The sequence below is a fragment of the Ranitomeya imitator genome, chromosome 4, assembly GCF_032444005.1.
Source record: "Ranitomeya imitator isolate aRanImi1 chromosome 4, aRanImi1.pri, whole genome shotgun sequence".
Lineage (NCBI taxonomy): Eukaryota > Metazoa > Chordata > Amphibia > Anura > Dendrobatidae > Ranitomeya > Ranitomeya imitator.
Window position 1 is genome coordinate 601181156 of NC_091285.1, and position 19093 is coordinate 601200248.

General features: G+C 43.3%; 1 protein-coding gene across 2 annotated transcripts in view; it reads right to left on the minus strand.

Annotated features, from left to right (window-relative positions):
- LOC138676860 (tetraspanin-15-like) overlaps window positions 1-19093 on the minus strand; it is a 284359-nt gene that overhangs the window by 125244 nt on the left and 140022 nt on the right. For both annotated transcript variants that reach the window (XM_069766526.1, XM_069766525.1), the window contains exon 5: window positions 7351-7467. In XM_069766526.1, the coding sequence (XP_069622627.1) occupies window positions 7351-7467 (117 nt within the window). The remainder of the gene's footprint in view (window positions 1-7350; window positions 7468-19093) is intronic.

The window sequence follows — 19093 nt, forward strand, 5'->3', positions numbered from 1 at the left end:
GCAGCTTGTTTTTTGCGGGCCAAGATGATATTTTTAGCAATACCATGTTTATTTATATCCGTCTTTTTGATCGGGTTTTATTCCACTTTTTGTTTGTCGGTGTAATGATAAAGCATTGTTTTTTTACTTCTTTAAATTTATTTTTTAAGGTGTTATCTAAAGGGGTTAACTAGTGGGACTGTTTTATAGGATGGGTCATTATGGACGTGGCAATAGCAAATGTGTGTACTTTTATTGTTTATATTTTTTTTCATTCAAATATATATATATATATATATATATATATATATATATATATATATATATTTTCTTTCAATTTTTTTTATTATTATTTTTTATTTCTTTAAAAAATATTTTTACAATTATTTAAAACATTTTAACTTTTGGTTTTTTTTTTTTAAACTTTTTTACTTAGTCCTACTATGGGACAATCATTTTTTGCAGGCTGCTCGCTTCCACAGCATGGGAATGCAACAGCAGCATCCCCATGCTGTAGAAACTGTCAGCTCTGACAGGGAAAGTGTCTGATCATGCATTGCGCATGATCAGCAAGTTTCCTAGCTCCGATGACTCGAATGTCGTCATGATGACATCGGGTCACCATGGCAATGATCGGGACCCTGTGTTACGCCGCGGGGTCTTCGATCCAAAGGCAGAGGGGCTGTCAGTCCTCTGCCTGCTCCTGGTATGCTGTGATCTCATTCGAGGGCAGCGTTTCAGGAGTTAAAGTGCTAGGAGTGGTGCGTGACAGCTCCTGGCACTTACTGTAGGGTGTCAAATGTCAGAATCAGCTGGCACACGGCGGCAATCGCCTGCATACCACCCATGTGCATGGACGATCGCACGGACGTAATAATCCATCCCTGGTCAGATAGACCCAGGGCACAGGGACGTATTATTATGCCTGATGTCAGAAAGGGGTTAAATGGGTTTTTCTGGAAATAGAAAAAATTAAGAACTAAAAGGAAAGCAAATCACATTCATTTTATCTAGGGACGTAATTACTAAAGAACTAAAATGTCAGCTGCCTTTTTACACTGACAGAAACCTTGTTATAAAATGTTAACAAACACCTGTGAGTATGTGCAGTAGAAAGTTGCTGTTACCTAGAGATAATATGACAGTACCTGGTATAGATCAAATTTGTAGTGGTACAACACGGCACTCGTACTATCATGCGAGTTAGGTGCTCAAGTAGAGCATCCAGCCCAAAGCAATCCAGACAATAGAGAAACTTGGCACTCAAAAATACTTTAGCGTGGATAGTTATTTATTCAATGTGCATCCATAGAGACAAAAGTTGAACGTTTTCGGTCCACATCCGGACCTTCATCAGAACAATTATACTGATATACTGAGAAATACGTATATCCTGTCAAAACTGGTTCCAACAGAGTTTTCAAAGAAGCCTGGATGCGAAGAGTAATCCTGAGTGTGTCCGCGCATATGGAGGGCGGCTTCTGTCAGAATGTCAGACTTAGGTCAGAATGTCAGGGTGGACAGCAGTGTGAGCAGCCTCTTCTTAGCTCAGCAACCTTGTTATCCCCAGTAACAAATCAGACAGACAGAGTGAACAGCAGTTTGAGAAGCCTCTTCTTAGCTCAGCTCTCCTGGTATCTCCAGTATTTGGTCAGAAAGTCAGGGTGGACAGCAGTGTGAGAAGCCTCTTCTTAGCTCAGCTCTCCTGGTAGCTCCAGTATTAGGTCAGAAAGACAGGGTGGACAGCAGTGTGAGAAGCCTCTTCTTAGCTCAGCTCTCCTGGTAGCTCCAGTATTAGGTCAGAGAGTCAGGGTGGACAGCAGTGTGAGAAGCCTCTTCTTAGCTCAGCTCTCCTGGTAGCTCCAGTATTAGGTCAGAAAGACAGGGTGGACAGCAGTGTGAGAAGCCTCTTCTTAGCTCAGCTCTCCTGGTAGCTCCAGTATTAGGTCAGAGAGTCAGGGTGGACAGCAGTGTGAGAAGCCTCTTCTTAGCTCAGCTCTCCTGGTAGCTCCAGTAAAAGGTCAGAAAGTCAGGGTGGACAGCAGTGTGAGTAGTCTATTCTTACTTCAGCAACCCTGTTATCCCCAGTGATATATCAGATAGACAGGGTAATCAGCAGCCTCAACTTACCTTAGTAACCCTGGTATCTCCAGTATAAGATCAGAAAGACGGTGGACAGCAGTGTGAGCAGTATTAGGGCTGAAAGAAAGAGGACAGCAGTGTGATCACCCTCTTCTCACCTCAACACTACTGGTATTTCCAGTATTGTTCAGAGAGAGGGTAGACAACAGTGGGAGCGCCTCTTCATATCTCAGCACCCCTAGCATCATCAGTATTAGATCAGATACACTGTGTGGATAGTAGTGTGAGCAGCCTCTTAGCTCAACACCCCTGGTATCACAAGTATTAGATCAGAAAGACAGTGAGGACAGTAGTGTGAACATCACCTACCTCAGCAATCATGGTATCTCCAGAATTTACACAAAGAACATACAGTATTTTCCTAAACATGAAGGGAGAGTAGGAGGTTGGGGTTCCTACTGCACATGCTCGCCAACACTAGTCTTATTACTATAGTAAGATTCTAGTTCAGGTTATATCAGTGTTACAAGATAGCGGCCATTTAAATTGTACAGTAATTCCCTCCCTATACAAAATGAATATGATTTGCTAATTAAAGGCATTTAGAAATGTATTTAGAATTAGACACAAATATAAAATGTGTACCAGAACTGCCACTAAAAATCAGTGTTTAAAGCTGCAGATACTGACACACTCTCTTGCCCTCGTGTGTAATATACTGTAATAAGCAAGCGTGACCGGCCGGAACGCTGTTGATACCGTTTGTCTAGCCCAGCACGGACTCAAGGTGCCAGATGCACAGCACTGTCATAGACTAGACCACTGACGGTCATTCGTTACGGAGGACTTCAAACGCCATCCATACAGCGTCTACTCATCTTTACTGGTAGGTGCCCAGCAGCCCATTAGTAGTTTTCTCAGGTGTATATAGCACATATTGTTATTTTCCAGTATTTAGAAATTACAATTTCTTTCAGTTATTATTTTTCTATTCCCAGTTAATCCCTTTAAACCTTGGATAGCTATTATGCCTCACTTTTAAACTCCAATTTTTGGGCTTTAACATATCTGAACACGTCTAAAACGGACACCTAGAAAACCTGAGTTACTACAGGTTTCCTCACGAGTGGCCCCTATTCTCGTACCGTATATACTCGAGTATAAGCCGACCCCCCTAATTTTGCCACAAAAAACTGGGAAAACTTATTGACTCGAGTATAAGCCTAGGGTGGAAATGCAGCATTTACCGGTGAATTTCAAAAATAAAAATAGATCATTATTTCCCCATAGCTGTGCCATATAGTGCTCTGCACCGTTCATATTTCCCTATAGCTGTGCCATATACGGTGCTCTGCACCGTTCACTGTGCCCCATAGATGTGCCATATACGGTGCTCTGCACCGTTCACTGTGCCCCATAGATGTGCCATATACGGTGCTCTGCACTGTTCACTGTGCCCCATAGATGTGCCATATACGGTGCTCTGCACCGTTCACTGTGCCCCATAGCTGTGCCATATACGGTGCTCTGCACCGTTCACTGTGCCCCATAGATGTGCCATATACGGTGCTCTGCACCGTTCACTGTGCCCCATAGCCGTGCCATATACGGTGCTCTGCACCGTTCACTGTGCCCCATAGATGTGCCATATACGGTGCTCTGCACGGTTCACTGTGCCCCATAGATGTGCCATATACGGTGCCCTGCACCGTTCACTGTGCCCCATAGATGTGCCATATACGGTGCTCTGCACCGTTCACTGTGCCCCATAGATGTGCCATATACGGTGCTCTGCACCGTTCACTGTGCCCCATAGATGTGCCATATACGGTGCTCTGCACCGTTCACTGTGCCCCATAGATGTGCCATATACGGTGCTCTGCACCGTTCACTGTGCCCCATAGATGTGCCATATACGGTGCCCTGCACCGTTCACTGTGCCCCATAGATGTGCCATATACGGTGCCCTGCACTGTTCACTGTGCCCCATAGATGTGCCATATACGGTGCTCTGCACCGTTCACTGTGCCCCATAGATGTGCCATATACGGTGCTCTGCACCGTTCACTGTGCCCCATAGATGTGCCATATACGGTGCCCTGCACAGTTCACTGTGCCCCATAGATGTGCCATATACGGTGCTCTGCACCGTTCACTGTGCCCCATAGATGTGCCATATACGGTGCTCTGCACCGTTCACTGTGCCCCATAGATGTGCCATATACGGTGCCCTGCACAGTTCACTGTGCCCCATAGATGTGCCATATACGGTGCTCTGCACCGTTCACTGTGCCCCATAGATGCTCCACATAAATCTCTGCCGCCGCCGCTGCTGCTGCTGCAATCAAAAAAAAAAAAAAACACATACTCACCTCCCTTGATTGCAGCTCCCAGCGTCCGGTCCCGGCGCCTCCATCTTCCCGGCGTCTCTGCTCTGACTGATCAGGCAGAGGGCGCCGCGCACACTATATGCGTCATCGCGCCCTCTGACCTGAACAGTCAGAGCGCAGACGCCGGGAAGATGGAGGCGCCGGCCGGGAAGATGGAGCGACGCTCGGCGGCTGGAACGAGGACAGGTGAATATGCTATACTTACCTAGTCCTGGCGATCCTCGCGCTGTCCCTCTGCCTGGTCTTCGGTGCCGCAGCTTCTTTCTCTATCAGCGGTCACCGGCACCGCTGATTAGAGGAATGAATAGGCGGCTCCACCCCTATGGGGACGGGAAGAAAAACATTAGACTCGAACAAAGACGACCCAGGAAAACATACTCAGAAGGGAGGTAAGAACATTTCTAAAACAATCCACAGTGAGGAGATTGGAACAAAACAAAATCCTCTAAACTGCATGCTCGCAAACGCCAGAAGCCTGACAAACAAGATGGAAGAACTAGAAGCAGAAATATCTACAGGTAACTTTGACATAGTGGGAATAACCGAGACATGGTTAGATGAAAGCTATGACTGGGCAGTTAACTTACAGGGTTACAGTCTGTTTAGAAAGGATCGTAAAAATCGGAGAGGAGGAGGGGTTTGTCTCTATGTAAAGTCTTGTCTAAAGTCCACTTTAAGGGAGGATATTAGCGAAGGGAATGAGGATGTCGAGTCCATATGGGTTGAAATTCATGGAGGGAAAAATGGTAACAAAATTCTCATTGGGGTCTGTTACAAACCCCCAAATATAACAGAAAGCATGGAAAGTCTACTTCTAAAGCAGATAGATGAAGCTGCAACCCATAATGAGGTCCTGGTTATGGGGGACTTTAACTACCCGGATATTAACTGGGAAACAGAAACCTGTGAAACCCATAAAGGCAACAGGTTTCTGCTAATAACCAAGAAAAATTATCTTTCACAATTGGTGCAGAATCCAACCAGAGGAGCAGCACTTTTAGACCTAATACTATCTAATAGACCTGACAGAATAACAAATCTGCAGGTGGTTGGGCATTTAGGAAATAGCGACCACAATATTGTGCAGTTTCACCTGTCTTTCACTAGGGGGACTTGTCAGGGAGTCACAAAAACACTGAACTTTAGGAAGGCAAAGTTTGACCAGCTTAGAGATGCCCTTAATCTGGTAGACTGGGACAATATCCTCAGAAATGAGAATACAGATAATAAATGGGAAATGTTTAAGAACATCCTAAATAGGCAGTGTAAGCGGTTTATACCTTGTGGGAATAAAAGGACTAGAAATAGGAAAAACCCAATGTGGCTAAACAAAGAAGTAAGACAGGCAATTAACAGTAAAAAGAAAGCATTTGCACTACTAAAGCAGGATGGCACCATTGAAGCTCTAAAAAACTATAGGGAGAAAAATACTTTATCTAAAAAACTAATTAAAGCTGCCAAAAAGGAAACAGAGAAGCACATTGCTAAGGAGAGTAAAACTAATCCCAAACTGTTCTTCAACTATATCAATAGTAAAAGAATAAAAACTGAAAATGTAGGCCCCTTAAAAAATAGTGAGGAAAGAATGGTTGTAGATGACGAGGAAAAAGCTAACATATTAAACACCTTCTTCTCCACGGTATTCACGGTGGAAAATGAAATGCTAGGTGAAATCCCAAGAAACAATGAAAACCCTATATTAAGGGTCACCAATCTAACCCAAGAAGAGGTGCGAAACCGGCTAAATAAGATTAAAATAGATAAATCTCCGGGTCCGGATGGCATACACCCACGAGTACTAAGAGAACTAAGTAATGTAATAGATAAACCATTATTTCTTATTTTTAGTGACTCTATAGCGACAGGGTCTGTTCCGCAGGACTGGCGCATAGCAAATGTGGTGCCAATATTCAAAAAGGGCTCTAAAAGTGAACCTGGAAATTATAGGCCAGTAAGTCTAACCTCTATTGTTGGTAAAATATTTGAAGGGTTTCTGAGGGATGTTATTCTGGATTATCTCAATGAGAATAACTGTTTAACTCCATATCAGCATGGGTTTATGAGAAATCGCTCCTGTCAAACCAATCTAATCAGTTTTTATGAAGAGGTAAGCTATAGACTGGACCACGGTGAGTCATTGGACGTGGTATATCTCGATTTTTCCAAAGCGTTTGATACCGTGCCGCACAAGAGGTTGGTACACAAAATGAGAATGCTTGGTCTGGGGGAAAATGTGTGTAAATGGGTTAGTAACTGGCTTACAATACAAATATCTCGCTGAGGATCTATTTATACCAAGGAAGGTGACGGGCACAAGGGGGCATTCTTTGTGTCTGGAGGAGAGAAGGTTTTTCCACCAACATAGAAGAGGATTCTTTACTGTTAGGGCAGTGAGAATCTGGAATTGCTTGCCTGAGGAGGTGGTGATGGCGAACTCAGTCGAGGGGTTCAAGAGAGGCCTGGATGTCTTCCTGGAGCAGAACAATATTGTATCATACAATTATTAGGTTCTGTAGAAGGACGTAGATCTGGGTATTTATTATGATGGAATATAGGCTGAACTGGATGGACAAATGTCTTTTTTCGGCCTTACTAACTATGTTACTATGTTAAGGTGCAGCACAGAAGACCGTGGGACGGCAGGGACAGCGCGAGGATCGCTGGGACTAGGTAAGTATACCTCAGCGACCTCACCCGCCGACCCTGCCACCCACCTTGACTCGAGTATAAGCCAAGAGGGGCACTTTCAGCCCAAAATTTTGGGCTGAAAATCTCGGCTTATACTCGAGTATATACAGTAAGCTCTTTTCATTGCATTATAAGACTCCACATTACACTCTTTCCACACCATATTAACAATATTTTTTAAAGAAAACACATTAGCACTTGTAGGTCTTACCATTCCAGTTATACAGCATGTATATGGCACTCCGCAGGATAGAGGCCCGGTACTGTTGCATGAATGATATGGATTCACCATCCAGTCTGTAAACTGGTCACCACCACAACAAGAAAACTGCAGAAATAATAAAAAAATGAAGTTTAAGAGAGAAACAGATGTGAGAGTTACCAGCCGCGTCTTTCCACTAAATAATGAAGTTCTCACAAGTTTGAGGGTATGTGTACACGTCAGGATTTCTGGCAGAAATTTTCCTGACAAAAACCAGACATTTCTGCCAGAAATCAGCATGCGTTTTTTTTGCGTTTTTGATGCTTTTTTTTTGCGTTTTTTCCAAATGCATAGAATAGCGGGAAAAACGCGAAATTAATAAACATGCTACTTTTTTTACCGCGTTGCGTTTTTCACGGAAAAAAACGCATCATGTGCACAAAAATTGCAGAATGCATTCTAAATGATAGGATGCATAATGCATGCGTTTTTAATGAGTTTTTATAGCGTTTTTATCGCAAAACCTGAACGTGTGCACATACCCTTAACAGAACATATAAGGAGATGCTAAACCTAAAAATCAACTGTAGGTAAAAGATATACCGTAGTTTACAATGTTCATTTGACACTATGATTTCACCCCCAAAATTTTTAAAGCAATTTTGCAAACTTTTTAAATGTTTTTCTTTTTATTATTTTGTAGAATTGTTTTTGTTTTGTTCAAGCCCAATGGAGAGGCCTATGTGAAAAATGCCAGAAAAAAACCTATACCTACAGCATTTTGCATTAATAAATGCAAAAAATATAAAAACATTTCAAAGCAATAAAAATGCTCCCAGCTACAGAAAAAAGGCTTCATGTACAGTCATGGCCAAAAGTGTTGGCACCCTTGAAATTTTTCTAGAAAATGATGTATTTCTCCCAGAAAGTGATTGCAATTGCATGTTTTATTATACACATTTATTTCCATTGTGCGTATTGGAACACCGCAAAAAACAGAAAAAAGGCAAATTGGAAATTATTTCACACAAAACCCCAAAATTGGGCTGGACAAAATTGTTGGCACCCTCAACTTAATATTTTTTGCAGACTGCAATCAATTGCTTCCTAAAGACATCAACAAGCTTCTTACACTTCTCAGTTGGAATTTTGGACCACTCTTCTTTCGCATACTGCTCCACTTCTCCCATATTTGAAGGTGCCTTCTCCCAACAGCAATTTTAAGATCTCTCCACTAGTGTTCAATGGAATTTAGATCCAGACTCTTTGCTAGCCACTTCAGAACTCTCCTCTGCTTTTCTGCTTTGCTTTTATCCATTTCTGGTTGCTTGAAATATGTTTTGGGCCATTTGTCTTGTTGGAAGACCCATGACCTAGGATGCAAACTCAGCTTTCTGACACTGGGCACTACATTGTGACCCAAAATCCATTGGTAATCTTCAGATTTCATGATGCTTTGCACACAGTCAAGACACCCAGTGCCAGAGGCATCAAAACAACCCCAAACTATTTTTGATCCATATTTGATTGTAGAAACTGTGCTCTTTTCTTTGTAGGTCTCATTGCGTTTTTGGCAAACATTTGAATGATGTGCTTTACCAAAAAGCTCTATCTTGATTTCATTGTCCACAAGAGACACTTTCCCAGAAGGATTTTGGCTTACTCACATACATTTTGGCCAGCATTTTATATCTTTGTGTCAGCAGTGGGGTCCTCCTGGGTCTCCTGCCATAGCGTTTCATTTCATTCAAATGTCAATGGGATTGATGCACCCTGAGCCTGCAGAACAGCTTGAATTTCTTTGGAACTTGATTGGTTCTGCTTATCCACCATTCGGACTATCTTGCATTGCGCAACCTTTAATTCATTTTTCTCTGCAGTCCACATCCAGGGATATTAGCTACAGTGCGATGGGTTGCAAACTTCCTGATATTGCACACCAGGGACAAAGGAACACCAATATCTCTGGAGATGGACTTGAAACCTTGAGATCGTTGATATGTTTCAACAATTTTGGTTCTCAAGTTCCCATACAGTTCTCTTCTCCTCGTTCTGGTTTCCATGAGTGTGGCACACACAGTGCAAAGATTGAGTCAACTTCTCCCTTTTAATCTGGTTTCAGTTGTGATTTTCATATTGTCCCCAACTGTTACTTGCCACAGGTAAGTTTGAACAAGCTTCACATGAATGAAACAAAGTTGTTTACGTACAATTTTGAAAAGGTGCCAACAATTTTGACATGCTCATTTTTGAAGTTTTGTGACAAATTATGATAAATTTGCCGTTTTTTCTCATTATTTTTGTGTTGTTCTCATACACACAAAGGAAATAAAGATGTGTAATTGCAATACTTTTCTGGGAGAAATACTTCACTTTCTAGAACTATTTCAAGGGTGTCAACACTTTCGGTCATGACTGTATACAGCATTTAAAAGGAACCTGTTACCTCCAGAAAGTCTATCTGCCAGCATTTAAATCCTGTCTAGCCTACTTTGTAGCTTACTGTTAGAGCAGCTACAGGGAGAAAGTGAGTCTATATTCTCCCTGCAGTTGCTCTATTCCAATCATCAGGGCGGTGCTTACTGTACAATGAGAGTGCTGTTATCACTCCCCTGCACCATGACTGAGAGCCAGCTCTGCTGCGTCTGTGTGCTGTGTGTGGGTGCAGGACAGGCTGTCAATCTATAAGGCTATGTGCACACGTAGGAAATGTGGTGCAGAATTTTCTGCACTAAATCGGCATCTCCTGGCAGAATCCGCAGGTGCGTTTTTTATGCGTTTTTTGTGCGTTTTTATACATTTTTTATGCGTTTCTTGTGCAGTTTTTGCGCAGATTTTACCACTGTGGATTTCTATAATGGAGGGGTGCAGAAACGCTGCAGAACTGCACAAAAGAAGTGACATGCACTTCTTTAAAATCTGCAGCTTTTCTGCGCAGATTTTTCTGCACCATGTGCACAACTTTTTTTTTTCACATTGATTTACAGTGCAGTTCTGCAGCGTTTCTGCTGCAGAAGAATCTGCTGCAGTTCTGCACTAAATCTGCACTAAATCTACATCGTGTGCACATACCCTAAGACTTGTGAGCAGCACGTTATAGCTGCGCTAGAGTAAACCTGAACACATACTGTAGTCATTCTCCACAAATAATAGCTCATTATCGGGGGTTCCATTAGGGGGGCACACTGCAATCACCTTCTTGTTAAGGTGTCCTTCTGTAGATAGATTCACTTGAAGTTTCAGCCACATGTTTGTGTCTTTCCAGAGAGGAAGAGGACTTAAAGTCCATATAGACCCCTGCCACATGGCTTGGGCTAAAAGCCAAACCAGAATCTCAGACTTGTGTTTTGGGGTGTTGCCCCTCCTCAGTGCAAATTATGAAATCTGATTTAGCTTTATGAGAGGCCTCTGACTGGGATCTAAGGGTTAACATTTTGCCACTTTTGTGACTGTCAGGAGTTTTTGCAGTAGACTAGACTATCGTTTCCAACTTTAAAGATGGATGCAGAGGAAAAAATGCTGAGACAGACTCCAAAGTTGCATATTTTAGCCCCTGATTGATAAACTGAAGTCTGTAGTTGTGTCATTGACAAATCCAGATCACATATTTTGTTAGTTCAGATAGAACTGTTGACACATTCTCGAACGTGTAGCCAAAATGTTATATGGACCCACCCTAACAAGTAACTTTACCATTCATGAAGATACAGTGGGGCAAAAAAGTATTTAGTCAGTCAGCAATAGTGCAAGTTCCACCACTTAAAAAGATGAGAGGCGTCTGTAATTTACATCATAGGTAGACCTCAACTATGGGAGACAAACTGAGAAAAAAAAATCCAGAAAATCACATTGTCTGTTTTTTTAACATTTTATTTGCATATTATGGTGGAAAATAAGTATTTGGTCAGAAACAAAAATTCATCTCAATACTCTGTAATATATCCTTTGTTGGCAATGACAGAGGTCAAACGTTTTCTGTAAGTCTTCACAAGGTTGCCACACACTGTTGTTGGTATGTTGGCCCATTCCTCCATGCAGATCTCCTCTAGAGCAGTGATGTTTTTGGCTTTTCGCTTGGCAACACGGACTTTCAACTCCCTCCAAAGGTTTTCTATAGGGTTGAGATCTGGAGACTGGCTAGGCCACTCCAGGACCTTGAAATGCTTCTTACGAAGCCACTCCTTCGTTGCCCTGGCGGTGTGCTTTGGATCATTGTCATGTTGAAAGACCCAGCCATGTTTCATCTTCAATGCCCTTGCTGATGGAAGGAGGTTTGCACTCAAAATCTCACGATACATGGCCCCATTCATTCTTTCATGTACCCAGATCAGTCGTCCTGGCCCCTTTGCAGAGAAACAGCCCCAAAGCATGATGTTTCCACCACCATGCTTTACAGTAGGTATGGTGTTTGATGGATGCAACTCAGTATTCTTTTTCCTCCAAACACGACAAGTTGTGTTTCTACCAAACAGTTCCAGTTTGGTTTCATCAGACCATAGGACATTCTCCCAAAACTCCTCTGGATCATCCAAATGCTCTCTGGCAAACTTCAGACGGGCCCGGACATGTACTGGCTTAAGCAGTGGGACACGTCCGGCACTGCAGGATCTGAGTCCATGGTGGCGTAGTGTGTTACTTATGGTAGGCCTTGTTACATTGGTCCCAGCTCTCTGCAGTTCATTCACTAGGTTCCCCCGCGTGGTTCTGGGAGTTTTGCTCACCGTTCTTGTGATCATTCTGACCCCACGGGGTGGGATTTTGCGTGGAGCCCCAGATCGAGGGAGATTATCAGTGGTCTTGTATGTCTTTCATTTTCTAATTATTGCTCCCACTGTTGATTTCTTCACTCCAAGCTGGTTGGCTATTGCAGATTCAGTCTTCCCGGCCTGGTGCAGGGCTACAATTTTGTTTCTGGTGTCCTTTGACAGCTCTTTGATCTTCACCATAGTGGAGTTTGGAGTCAGACTGTTTGAGGGTGTGCACAGGTGTCTTTTTATACTGATAACAAGTTTAAACAGGTGCCATTACTACAGGTAATGAGTGGAGGAAAGAGGAGACTCTTAAAGAAGAAGTTACAGGTCTGTGAGAGCCAGAAATCTTGATTGTTTGTTTCTGACCAAATACTTATTTTCCACCATAATATGCAAATAAAATGATAAAAAAACAGACAATGTGATTTTCTGGATTTTTTTTTCTCAGTTTGTCTCCCATAGTTGAGGTCTACCTATGATGTAAATTACAGACGCCTCTCATCTTTTTAAGTGGTGGAACTTGCACTATTGCTGACTGACTAAATACTTTTTTGCCCCACTGTACAATAATGCTCATCTCGATAGTGCCCTAGTGAGGCCAAGCTATGGTTATGTGTACATATATGAAACCTCCTTTTCCAGTTTTGTCCATGTTTTCTTCCAATTATTCTATGGAACTCCAGCACAATATTAATTTTTTAATGACATTTTTGGTACAATATCTAGTAGATGTTTGGACTGAAATATCAATGGTCCTACATTTTAATCCATTTTACTCTATCTGCTCTGAAACAAGAAATTGTTGTCACCCATTTTATTCTTTTTGGAATTGTGGAACCCAAATTCTTGGGTCTTGCTGCCATAAGTCAAAAACGAATGTCTTGGCACATAAATTTGGGCAAATGTGATATTGAAAAATGATGGGAAAATGGAAGTTTCTTTACAAATAAGAATAGTAATAAATAGGGGATTACGACACTGATTAATATCTGCTGGAAACCTATCAAGGAGATGAGCTAATGGCATTCTTCGATATAAGTGGACCATAAAGGTAATCACATTAATGGATTATTCACTTTGGGAAATTATGGTATGAAGAGGATTACTGTATTACTCTATGGACTAAAGGGTCGCATGCATGAGTCTTCTAGACATGTCAGCAGACATAGTTTTTTAACGCACTCATCCGCATGCCTGCGCATATTTGATGGAAATTTACTGCGAACGCATGCACCTGCATCTACAATGTTAAAAATAAGAAATCAAGAGGCATGCGGATGTATGCATCAGAAAAGCTGCGGACACAACTGCAAAAGTGAAGCCAGCCTTGTCATGGTCAGGATAAATTATTTAGTAAGTTGAATGGTAAAAAACCTCTTTAATGGCCATTCCCAAGTTACGCCTCTGCCTGCCTTCCTGGGGAAACTGTTCTCTAGACACATCAGTTTCTGATTTTATCTTCTGGTTCTTTTTCTACCTCACCACTGGCACAATGATGTTAATTTTCCTGTCTTCAGCGCCATACATTTACTGCCACTTGGTTTATTTTTCTGGTTGCTTTTCTGGCGCCCCTGAGGGGCCAGTCGCCAGAGAGGTACTGCACCTCAGCCAGAGGTGTGGTACTCCACTCTCAGGTAAGGAGGGAGCACTACCCGAGACACACATACTATCATCTAACACCACACCACTCCAGGCCAGGGGATCTGGGCGGACCCTATTGCGGGAGGGCCCCATCTCAGGCTGGAGAGGGAGCTAGGTAGAGGGTGTGGGTGGAGTGTGACAGTTGGAGGGAAAGTAGTTAGGAGTTGGAGGGGAGGAGCTGAGGAGAGCAGACATGAAGGAAGGAGCTCCTCAGAGAAGGGATCCTAGAGGTCAGGGAAGTGAGGAATCCACGCCGACCATAGCTGGGTGGAAGGACCAGGTCGCAGTGGGGGACTGGCCTCCAAACTAGTGGAGATCTGCAAGACTAAGCTAGCAAACTAGAGGCTGTGGTATCTGTATGTGCCACAGCCAAATCCACACACAATTGCTGAAAAGGCAGCCACACAGGGTGAAGGGAACCAGGAGGACATGACCCAACAGGATCAGAGGCTGCTGGCTTGGGACGCTGTGTGTGAGGCACAGGGCAGGAGGGTGAAGTCAGCGCAGAGAGACTGTCAGGGAAGGTACACATGGAACAGAGTCTCGGTAAAGTGCACCCAAGCTACCTGAGAGCTAGCTGGACCAAAAACCCGGCGGACACAGCACCCAGCTGGAGACTGTAACCACCTGACTGTGAGTAAAGTGAGAAAACTGCACCCTGCTGTGTCCTTAGTAACATAGTAACATAGTTAGTAAGGCCGAAAAAAGACATTTGTCCATCCAGTTCAGCCTATATTCCATCATAATAAATCCCCAGATTTACGTCCTTCTACAGAACCTAATAATTGTATGATACAATATTGTTCTGCTCCAGGAAGACATCCAGGCCTCTCTTGAACCCCTCGACTGAGTTCGCCATCACCACCTCCTCAGGCAAGCAATTCCAGATTCTCACTGCCCTAACAGTAAAGAATCCTCTTCTATGTTGGTGGAAAAACCTTCTCTCCTCCAGACGCAAAGAATGCCCCCTTGTGCCCGTCACCTTCCTTGGTATAAACAAATCCTCAGCGAGATATTTGTATTGTCCCCTTATATACTTATACATGGTTATTAGATCGCCTCTCAGTCGTCTTTTTTCTAGACTAAATAATCCTAATTTTGCTAATCTATCTGGGTATTGTAGTTCTCCCATCCCCTTTATTAATTTTGTTGCCCTCCTTTGTACTCTCTCTAGTTCCATTATATCCTTCCTGAGCACCGGTGCCCAAAACTGGACACAGTACTCCATGTGCGGTCTAACTAGGGATTTGTACAGAGGCAGTATAATGCTCTCATCATGTGTATCCAGACCTCTTCTAATGCACCCCATGATCCTGTTTGCCTTGGTAGCTGCTGCCTGGCACTGGCTGCTCCAGGTAAGTTTATCATTAACTAGGATCCCCAAGTCCTTCTCCCTGTCAGATTTACCCAGTGGTTTCCCGTTCAGTGTGTAATAGTGATATTGATTCCTTCTTCCCATGTGTATAACCTTACATTTATCATTGTTAAACCTCATCTGCCACCTTTCAGCCCAAGTTTCCAACCTATCCAGATCCATCTGTAGCAGAATACTATCTTCTCTTGTATTAACTGCTTTACATAGTTTTGTATCATCTGCAAATATCAATATTTACTGTGTAAACCTTCTACAAGATCATTAATGAATATGTTGAAGAGAACAGGTCCCAATACCGACCCCTGCGGTACCCCACTGGTCACAGCGACCCAGTTAGAGACTATATCATTTATAACCACCCTCTGCTTTCTATCACTAAGCCAGTTACTAACCCATTTACACACATTTTCCCCCAGACCAAGCATTCTCATTTTGTGTACCAACCTCTTGTGCGGCACGGTATCAAATGGTCAAACATATAACTAGTTCTTCCCTTTATGGTTTTTCCACCAACATAGAAGAGGATTCTTTACTGTTAGGGCAGTGAGAATCTGGAATTGCTTGCCTGAGGAGGTGGTGATGGCGAACTCAGTCGAGGGGTTCGAGAGAGGCCTGGATGTCTTCCTGGAGCAGAACAATATTGTATCATACAATTAGGTTCTGTAGAAGGACGTAGATCTGGGGATTTATTATGATGGAATATAGGCTGAACTGGATGGACAAATGTCTTTTTTCGGCCTTACTAACTATGTTACTATGTTACTATGTATTTTACTTATTGAATTGTAATTCAGAAAAATATTTGCATGTTTTTAACATTTGTTTGTGCTGTTCCAGCCCGCGGACATGCTGTGTTTAACGGAGGGGGAATGTGGCGCCCCTGAGGATCCAGTCGCCACAGAAGTACTGCACCTCAGCCACAGGTGTGGTACTCCGCTCTCAAGTAAGGAGAGGGCACTACCCAAGACACACATACTAACATCCAACACCACACCACTCGAGGCCAGGGGAACTGGGTGGACCCTATTGAGGGAGGGCCCCATCTCAGGCTGGAGGGGAGTTAGGTAGAGGGTGTAGGTGGTGTGTGATAGTTGGAGGGATAGTAGTTAAGAGTTGGAGGGGAGGAGCTGAGGGGAGCAGACGTGAAGGAAGGAGCTCCTCAGAGAAGGGATCCTAGGGGCCAGGGAGGTAAGGAATCCACCCGCTGCGCCTGAATCCATGCAGACCATAGTTGGGTGGAAGGACCAGGTCGCAGTGGAGGACCGGCCCCAAACTAGTGGAGAACTGCAAGACTAAGCTAGCAAACCAGAGGCTGTGGTATCTGTATGTGCCACAGCCAAATCCACACACAATTGCTGAAAAGGCAGCCACATAGGGTCAAGGGGACCAGGAGGACGTCGCCCGACAGGATCTGCGGCTGCTGGCTTGGGACACTGTGTGTGAGGCGCAGGGCAGGAGGGCGAAGCCAGCGCAGAGAGAGGGACAGGGAAGGCAGATAAGAAAGAGAGTCTCGGGAAAGTGAATTCCAATGTACCCGAGATCTGGCTGGACTACAGACCCAGAGGACACAGCTCCCGACTGTACCTAAGAACTGTGAGTAAAGCATGAAAACTGCACCCTGCTGTGTCCTCAGAATTATTACTGCGCCATCTGCCCTGCACTTCAACATTCATCATCATTGACTAACACTAACTGCCCTGGGGCCTAGGTCTACCCATGGAGAGCTGTATCATCTCTGCTGCATCACCAACTGCCCCAGTGGACCTGAACTGCAGCGTCTGGCATTTTTCCTTACTGCAGAACACCATGGGTGGCATCACAAACGAATTCCCCTTTATTTCCATCGTATTGGACAACCAGGGCCACTGACTGGGACACTGCTGCCGTGACATCCCCCCGAAGAAGCGTCAAACCCGGCCCGAGTACCCCACGGCCCTAGCAGGCGCTCCACTTTCATCCACTTTCTGCTGGATCCATGTTATGGAATACATAGCATTAAAACTATTCTGGGAACTTCAAATTGGTAATTCATTGCAGAAAAGTCCAAGTTTAAATGGACACAAGGTAAAAAGATGAGATTCCCTGGACTCTTTGATCCAGTCTAGTGGGTAAACAATCAGTTTTATTGACACATTTCTTGGCAAGTCTTCACGTTCCTACTCAAGCTTTATCTTCTTCATTGGTTGGGAAGCTTTATGGGGCTACATTGCTGCATTTATGTGCCTTAAAAAAAGAAAAAAAGACCCTGATTCCAACAATGTATCACTTAGTTTATTGGGTGCATCAGTTGTCATACAATCAGAGTTATTAGATGTACAATGCAGCAGAGCTGAGAAAGCTAACCCCACCCACACCACAGCTCTCTATGTACACTGTGTATTGAAAGTGAGCTGCTTATCAGAGAAGGGGGTGTGGTCGGATGACTTGGCACAAGGCAGGGCAATGATAATGTCTGAGTGATAAAATCCTTATTGTAAGTAAACCATCCTGATAAGTGACACATCGCTGAATTCAGCGTTTTAACCCCTACCTCATGAGGTCCTCAGATTACATAGTAAAAACCCGCTGACAGATTCCCTTTAATCTTCCGTGATTGTCTATAAAGATTCAGATAAAAACAACACTACAATCCACTAAAACCATGCGTCATGACTGCAGATTTTAATGAAGTCCCGTGATAAGTATAATTCATCTATGCCTCCATTTACTTAGCAATTGGAAAGAAATTGGATTCTGTAGACATTTATTTTTTCATTTTTCCAGAAAAAGCCATATTCACTAAGAACAATCATTTTAAAGCCTAGTAATAAAAAAAAATCATCAACAAACTTTAAAGCCACATTTAAAAATATGAAATAGACACTTTATACATGTGCAGTGTATACACAGGATATGTCATGAATGTATAATGAGTAGGTTCCGTGGCAGCCATCTTGGCTCGGAGATTCAAAGTCATGATAGGCTGCAGACCCATAAGGATATACCATAAATATATAAAGTGAAGAAACAACAGAAATATAAGTTCCCACATAAAAGACTATTTTTGTCCTAGCTTTGGCTGCAGAAGAGATCAGATAATGGCACCACGCGGGGCAGACACTGATAAAGGCTGTGTTGTTTGCTTACTCTTTTATTCCGATTGACCACTGTGCAAACCTATTTCTAAGTAGCCCAGTAGGTTACTGATAGAATACAGACAATTTCAATATTACAGTTTTGTCACTTCTTGCAATTTATGCAATTTTCTAAAATGGCTTTTTGATGGAGAAATTTCCTATCCATTTGCAAATCCCCACGAGATGATTGCAGCAATACAGAAAACCTATTTTCATATACCCAGTTAGGGAACATGAATTACCGTAAAATATGAGGTCTCCTTTACCGGATCCTCGCCTCTTGATCACGGTGGACAGCCATTAGATACAACATTCTTTCTGGATGACCTATTCTATGGACGACACTTTGATTAGTATGGGCTCTGTGTAGTTCTTATTTTTCCCATTGCGGCACTGCTAAGCTTCTTTAGTGATAACATCTGATCGCTGAAGGTCTCCACTGGAGGACGCTTTGCCATCATCTTGTTGTCAAGGAACTCTTCTAGTTAGTAGGGATTACCCAATGAGGAAAAGCCTTAACATTTAACTTTTCAATGACCCCAGTTACCAAAGGGTTATTAGTAAAAATGGTGCAAATTGAAGGACAGGATCGTAGAGCAGCCACGTTAGTAATCTATGGCCAGGAGGCCTGAGGACCATCTCTTACCTCTTGTTATCCGCATCTCCTCTATTTATTAGCCGGTGTAGTGTGATGTCATGGATGCGGTGGGGGGCAAATGTGACGTCGCGCAAGGCCAGATAATCAAAAGAAGATCTGAGCATGCCGAGAGGAAAGAGATGGTTCTGAGAGCTCCTGTTCAGTGGCCACAGATTACGGATATGGCCACTCTACATGGTCTTGTGAATTAATTTGCACCATCTTTACGAAT